The sequence below is a fragment of the Saccopteryx bilineata genome, chromosome 2 (genome assembly GCF_036850765.1).
Source record: "Saccopteryx bilineata isolate mSacBil1 chromosome 2, mSacBil1_pri_phased_curated, whole genome shotgun sequence".
NCBI classification, from domain to species: Eukaryota; Metazoa; Chordata; class Mammalia; order Chiroptera; family Emballonuridae; genus Saccopteryx; species Saccopteryx bilineata.
In genome coordinates, this window is record NC_089491.1 from 333,316,978 (window position 1) to 333,324,809 (window position 7,832).

Sequence of the window (7,832 nt, forward strand, 5' to 3'; positions counted from 1 at the left end):
CAAACTTTTTACACAGGGGCCAGTTCACTGTCCCTCAGACCTTTGGAGGGCCAGACTAAAAAAAACTATGAACAAATCCCTAAGCACACAGCACATATCTTATTTTAAAGTAAAAAAACAAAACGGGAACATACAATATTTAAAATAAAGAACAAGTAAATTTAAATCAACAATCTGACCAGTATTTCAATGGGAACTATGCTCCTCTCACTGACCACCAATGAAAGAGGTGCCTCTTCTGGAAGTGCGGTGGGGGCCGGATAAATGGCCTCAGGGGGCCGCAGTTTGGGGACCCCTGTCTTAAGAAATGGAATGCTTGCCTGACCTGCGGTGGTGCAGTGGATAAAGCATCGACCTGGAATGCTGAGGTTGCCAGTTCAAAACCCTGGGCTTGCCTGGTCAAGGCACATATGGGAGTTGATGCTTCCTGCTCCTCCCCCTGTTCTCTCTCCTCTCCCTCTCCCTCCCTCTCTCTCTCTCTCTCTCTCTCTCTCTCTCTCTCCCCCCCCCCAATAAAAATGGATAAATAAAATCTTTAAAAAAAAAAAAGAAATGGAATGCTTGCTTAGAATTATGAGTGCTAAGCCTTGGTGGGCCAGGTAGCTCAGTTGATACGAGCATTGTCCCCAGTATGCCAAGGTTGTAGGTTTGATCCCAAATTGGGACACACACAAGTCAACCAATGCTTGTAAGAACAATAAATCAATGTTTCTCTGTAAAAATACATTTAAAGAATTATGAGTGCTATAAAATGTCACAGAAGTTTTCTAGATGTTTATTATACCTCCTCAACCCAAAGAAGTCACTGCTTTCTAAATTGGTTTATTTTCTTTCTGTTCCTAGAATCTAACATCTTCACAACAGCTATAATCCTCTTACCTTAGGCTATATCCATGTAACTGCTCATTACACAGTTGTCTAATACAACACACAAAACATTCCCACTTGTGTACATACTTATCTTGATTTTTATTTCTAAATGGCTCTTTTCAGAGGGTTGAGGTGGAGGGCATAAAGTATAAGGTAAAACAATTTTTTGAACATTTTGGCATCGCTTATAAAATGGTATTAAGATGTACAATTTTATTTTGAGAACATGAAGTGAATTAAACTTTAGTAAATACACTTTTTTTTTTTTTTTTTTTTGTATTTTTCTGAAGTTGGAAACGGGGAGGCAGACAGACTCCCGCATGCACCCGACCGGGATCCACCCGGCATGCCCACTAGGGGGCGATGCTCTGTTGCAACCAGGGCCATTCTAGCGCCTGAGGCAGAGGCCATAGAGCCACCCCCAGCGCCCGGGCCAACTTTGCTCCAATGGAGCCCTGGATGCGGAAGGGGAAGAGAGACAGAGGAAGGAGAGGGGGAGGGGTGGAGAAGCAGATGGGCGCTTCTCCTGTGTGCCCCGGCCGGGAATCAAACTGGGGACTCCTGCACACCAGGCCGACGCTCTACCACTGAGCCAACTGGCCAGGGCCAGTAAATATACATCTTTTTTTTTTTTAAATAATTATTTTTATTTTATTTTTTTACAGAGAGAGAAAGTCAGAGTGGGGGATAGACAGGGACAGACAGGAACGGAGAGATGAGAAGCATCAATCATTAGTTTTTCGTTGCGCATTGCGACACCTTAGTTGTTCATTGATTGCTTTCTCATATGTGCCTTGACCATGGGCCTTCAGCAGACCGAATAACCCCTTGCTCGAGCCAGCGACCTTGGGTCCAAGCTGGCGAGCTTTTTGCTCAAGCTAGATGAGCCCGCGCTCAAACTGGCAACCTCGGGGTCTCGAACCTGGGTCTTCTGCATCCCAGTCTGACGCTCTATCCACTGTGCCACCGCCTGGCCAGGCGATATACATCTTAAGACATATAGATTTAGCCAAATCGGAGGGGAGAGGGAAAGAAAATGCCTGGGATAACTCGTGCTGCCACAGGGGCTTAATGGGGTGCCTGTCCCTGCCAAAGCTGGAGCAACTATTGGCATATCTATGACAGATTCAAACTCATTGGGGACCTACTAAAGGTTCTGTTTCTTGGTCACTCCCATTTCTAAGGTGTTTTCGCAGAATTTGTCACCTCTGAAGAGACCCCCAGTGGGAAAAAACATGAACTGAAAAGAAGATAATTGTTAGCCATACACTGTAAACACAGCCGTACTCCTTCCTAGTTGCCTTGTATGTAGAGATCAGTTCAAGTGCTGTGACTCTTGCCACTTGGGAGTAGAAAGGATAATTGTTGAGACAGCCTTTGATGTGCTCTGGGGTAGACCCAGATGGAACAGTAGCTTTATAAGGAGGGAGTAATAGGAAAATAGAAAAGTGTTCCCCAAATTGTCATCACTCCCATTCCCATCTGTTTTCTGTGTTGTTAGTAGTTTGGTTTTGGGCAAAGAAAGTAGAAATTTCCTTAAATGGAAAATCCAGTTGTTGCAAATAGCCCAGTATGGTGCCTTAGTTGGGGCCAACTCGGCTAGAAGAGAGAGTAGAAACCTCCGTTTTCTGGGAGCTGGACATGTCAGACTCATCTGTCATGGACTTCCCACACACCATCTCCATTATGCAAGCCCGGAACTGGAGGGAAAAGGCAGAGCTGGAAATACCCCCTTGGCAGACCAGTACAGAGGTTGTAACATCAGGAAGTATGGGAAAAAAGACATCAACCTTTGTGTCCCCAAAGTCTCCAACAATGCCTCCCTTATGCCCAGAATTTCCTCAGGAGGTAATGAGTATATTTTCCCAATCCTCTCATTGCTCCCAGTCTACAGTAATCCCTACACATTCTGGCTGACTTGGTGACCTTGCAGTTGGGAAACCTCATTGACTAGCCTGCGTCCCAGGAGCACTGTCAGAAGCAGCTCTAGAGTAGATCCACCCACCCCTCTTCTTCATTCCTAAAAGGTCCTTCCGATGAGGAAAGGACTGCCAGTTCTGTTTTCATCCAGGTTTCACATTCATTTGAATCTGGGATTGAAGACACAAAAACAGTAATCCTCAAAGCAGAGCGTTTGCCCTACAGACAGGAACTCTCCTGGATTCAGCTGTGTTTGGTTTTATTTCTTTCTTTTTAGCTCAGATTTGGGATCTGGGGGATTAGCCACCTGGTACCTTCAGATGATAAGCTGCTTTAGATTTTTGTGCATGTGAGGTGATTTCTGTACTTTGCAAATGCTCCTGCGGGCTAGATGTTGAATGGGAAAGGACTAACTCATGAATTGGAAGAAGTAAAATGTAGGGGAACTATGGAGCTGTCAGTTTTTCAATAACACAGAAAACCTTTTCACCTATCCTGTCCTTTGGAGCAATTTGATTTTTATGGCTCAAGTTCTGTCTTCCCTGGGTTCTCTGATCTGTGCGATGATCACAACTTCCTCCCTGTGCTTATGAAGGGCTCCCCAGACTACTAAGGATTCCTGTAGCTTCCCTTGTCCACGCCCAACCCTTTGAGCCGAGTCCAAGGTACCCTGAGCGGGAAGTCATCGGTGAGAACCAGGTCTATGGAGAAGGGTATTATAGGAATGTAAACGGGGAACTTTACCTGCTTGTTCATAAAGCAGTAGATAATGGGATTGTAGACGCATGCACTCTTGGAGAAGAAGGCAGGAATGGTGACAAGCCGTAAATCTAGCCCATGGTTGCGGTTGTTCACCATGTACATGGCCAGGGCAGCGTAGGGCACGTAACAGAGACAAAAGGATCCCACCATGACCACGATCATGCGGCTCACCTCCCGCTCAGCCTTCTGGGTCGAAGCTGACTCCTGCTGCTGGGCCGCAACCTGGGAAGAGCACAGAGAAAACATCACGTCCTCTGCTCCCAGATCTCTGCACAATTGTTTTTAACATGAGGACACCTGCTGCAACTGCCTCTCTTCTGTCCCAGTTTCTGGCCTAGTCCCTGTGGCTCTCCCTCCTTGAGGAAGGCAGGATGGAGGCGGCTCTCTGGTCTCTCTGACATTGGAAGGGATCACATGCATGTCTTAACACCTATATTTGAGCAGGGATGACTGACTCCATCTTTTTCTTCATTCCATTTCATCATCTGCCTGCCCCCACTTCTTTCAGTGCTCTTAGCTATCCCCCTCTACCCGGCTATGGCCTTTCCAGATGTCTTATGTTCTAGAACACTCACCTACTCTTCCCTGTCACCTGGAGGCCCCTGACCCCTCCTCCCTGACCCTCACAAAAAACACTCACAGCTCGGAGAGCCCCCAGCAGCTGAGAGTAGGAGAAGCAGATGAGGGAGAGAGGCACAACGAAGCAGAAGATGAAGAGGAACCAGGTATAGTACTCGCTGTGATATTTGGTGCCCACAGTGTACCAGTCGGGGCCACAGGAACATTGCAGGCCCTCGGGGATGAACCTGTAAGGAACCGAACACTCACCCACTGGACCAGCACTTGCTCATTGCGGGGGCTCACCATAAGAATTAGTGGAGCGAGAGCTGAGATTCCTGGATTGTGTTCATGGAGAGCCCAGAGGATGCCCAATGACTGGTCAGGGAGGGTTTTCTGTTCTCACCAGCAGAGAGCACAGCAATTCAAACTGCAGAGTAAACGTTAAGACTTGCCTCCCGCAACCCTTTCTCTCACCTACTCCACCAGTTCTTTGAAAGGTAGAAGTCAAAGATGAAAAAGGTTATGCCCAACTCTTTCCACCCCCACCAGCCTGAGCTCCCAGCCAGGTCAGCATCACTGCGCTGTGCACTCACCGGCTCCATCCAAAGAAGGGGGGGATGGAGACGCCAATGCCAATGGCCCAGGTGGCCAGGACCACCATCAGTGCGTGCTTGGAGCTGAAGCGGAAGCCGCCGAAGGGCTTACAGATAACGATGTAGCGCTCAAATGCCAGGAAGGCCAGTGACCAGCCTGTTACCAGACCTGTGGTGAAACATAAGGGTAACAGTTCACCCAGCTGGGCAGTCGGAGTGGATTACAGGGCAGGGCGAGCACCAGGAGACAGGCTGGACTGATGGCCAGAGTAGAGTTTGGGACTCAGTGGGTCAAATTTCTAGCCTGGGCTTTGTACCCCAATATGCCCAAAAGCATGAAACTCCTCTAGACTCCTCTCTTCGGATACACTCTAGGTCAATAGCCTGGCCCAGTGTCTTTTGCCTCCCCCCAACCTCCTTCTTCTGCAGTACCTGCTGTAGAGCCCAGGAAGGCCTCCAAAGCGCAAACATGGCGGCCAAAGATGAAGTAGCCCCGACAACTGGCAACGAAGACAGTGAAGACAGAGAAGATGCAGAAGAGGAAGCCCCCAAGGGACACATTGACCAAAATATAGTTGAGCGGCTGCCTCAACTTTTTGTAGCGCAGTGTGGCCACCAGAACTGTGGCATTGAGTGGTGTACCTGCAAAGAAGACAAAACCCATGAAGGCTGCCTGGAGGTGGAAGGCCCAGACAGGGGCAATGTGGTACTGCGGCCCATCCCACGGTCCCACCGAGGAGATGTTCTTGAATAGGTAAAACTCTTCCTCCTCTGTCATTTTGCTCATGGATGTCCCCCACCCCCTCTGATCCCTCTTATAGATTATCCTTCCCCCCCACTTCTCCCCACCCTGCTGAGAAGCCCTCCCCCTCTAAGAAGGCACCTTTTGTTTCCCTGAATGAGCAGTGCTGAGCCTAAGCCTCCTAAGAATAAAGTTTGGGATTAGAGACCCCCAAACCCCCACCTAAACCTCATTTTGCAGCTCCAAAGCTGATTATGTGTTCTTCAGAGGATGAAAGATTGGGCTCAAGGAATCTGATGTGCAATATTAAGTGCTGGAGTGAACAAGAGTCAGCCCATGGGAGATGCTGTCCCATGTTTAATAAAGATGCTTCGGCCATTTTTAATATCCCCCTAGAATGGAGCTCACAAGGGCACTCCTCTCCGTTTGCCCTCTGGCACCACTCCATCCTTATAGGTGTCTGCTCCTCATCTGCCCCTTTGTGGAAGTTGCCCCCTAAGTCACCCTCCCCAGAGATCTTGGACTCTCAATCACCCTGGGGACCAGCCTTAGGCTGCAGGAAGGAACAGGGAATGTCCTCAGAGTGCCTTAGGAAACAGCCTTTGTGCGGGAGGGTGCAGGCCAACTTGACAATGCCTAGAGGTCTGTGGCCTCCCGGCTGCCTCTGTCCCTTCGTGTTGAGCCTGTCTGCCGGAAGAGTACACCTTTACTGCTCAGACATCCCAGCCAGGTTGAGGTTGGTTTGCTCACTGTCCCTCTCCCACCATGGTCATGCCTGTCCCTGTCCTTGGCTCAGCAGTGCCCAAGCTGCCACAGTCTTCCACTGTCTACTCACCCACATCCTGCCCAACCTTCATAGCCTAACTCGCCAAGACCCCTTCTGCAAAGCCCACCCCAGTGGAAGCTGCCATCTCCACCTACACTGATACTCAACACTCAACACTACACTTCGGCCCTTACGACTGATCTTCCCCATCTCAGTAAGCTATAAACACGCAGATACAAGTGACACACTTTGCATATAGGTAAGTAAAAAGTGGAAGGATGGCTCTGAAATGGCAGAATTGTATGTATTAGATGAATCCTCCCCACCCATAGGTAAAAATCATAAACTCTGGACAAAATATGGAAAACAACTACTTGAAAGCATTATAAAGTACCCCAAAACTGGCAGAAACAGAAAGGACTCAACCATTCGATGAAAGGAGCCATCTCCATCTACATTTATTTTTTATTTATTCATTTATTTTTTAAATTTTATTTAGATAATTTTAACAGGGTGACATTGATCAATTAGAGTACATAGATTCAGAGAAAACATCTCCAGATCATTCTGACATTTGATTATGTTGTATACCCATCACCCAAAATCAAATTGTCCTCCATCACCTTTCATTTGGTTTTCTTTATGCTCCTCCCCTTCCTTTGCCCCCACCCCATCTCTCTCCTCCCTTCCCCTCCTTCTGGTAACCACTGCACTATTGTCCATGTCCATGAATCTCAATTTTGTGTCCCACCTATGTATGGAATCATACAGTTCTTAGTTTTTTCTGATTCACTTATTTCACTCAGTATAATGTTATCAAGGTCCAACCATGTTGCTGTAAATGATCCGATGTCATCATTTCTTATGGCTGAGTAGTATTCCATAGTATATATGTACCACATCTTCTTTATCCAATCTTCTATTGAAGGGCTTTTTGGTTGTTTCCATGTCTTTGCCACTGTGAATAATACTGAGATGAACATGGGGCTGCATGTGTCCTTAGGTACCAATGTTTTTGAGTTATGGGGGTACATACCCAGTAGAGGGATTGCTGGGTCATATGGTAGTTCTAGGCTTAAGTTTTTGAGGAACCACTATACTTTTTTCCACAATCATTATACTACTTTACATTCCCACCAGCAGTGAATGAGGGTTCCTTTTTCTCCACAGCCTCTCCAACACTTGTTATTACCTGTCTTGTTGATAATAGCCAATCTAACAGGTGTGAGGTGGTATCTCATTGTAGTTTTGATTTGCATTTCTCTAATAGCTAGTGAAGATGAGCATCTTTTCATATATCTGTTGGCCATTTGTATTTCTTCCTGGGAGAAGTGTCTGTTCATGTCCTCTTTCCATTTTTTTTATTGAATTGTTTGCTTGTTTGTTGTTGAGTTTTGTGAGTTCTTTGTATATTTTGAATATTAGGCCCTTACCTGAGCTATTGTATAAAAATATCATCTCCCATTTATTTGGCTGTTTGTTTGTTTTTTATTTTTTGTTCTGTTTTGTTTTGTTTTTACAGAGAGAGAGAGTCAGAGAGAGGCATAGACAGGGACAGACAGACAGAAACGGAGAGAGATGAGAAGCATCAATCATCAGTTTTTTGTTGCAGCACCTT

The 7,832-nt window shown here is 46.7% G+C and overlaps 1 protein-coding gene across 1 annotated transcript; it reads right to left on the bottom strand.

The window, feature by feature from the left end:
* Window positions 1-2,392: 2,392 nt before the first annotated feature.
* OPN1SW (opsin 1, short wave sensitive) lies at window positions 2,393-5,493 on the bottom strand. Its single transcript, XM_066255256.1, has 5 exons — window positions 5,139-5,493; window positions 4,707-4,875; window positions 4,193-4,358; window positions 3,535-3,774; window positions 2,393-2,570 (listed from the first exon to the last, which is right to left on the bottom strand). Exons 1-5 carry the CDS (start codon window positions 5,491-5,493, stop codon window positions 2,451-2,453), a joined length of 1,050 nt encoding a protein of 349 aa, XP_066111353.1. The 3' UTR covers window positions 2,393-2,450.
* Window positions 5,494-7,832: the final 2,339 nt, after the last annotated feature.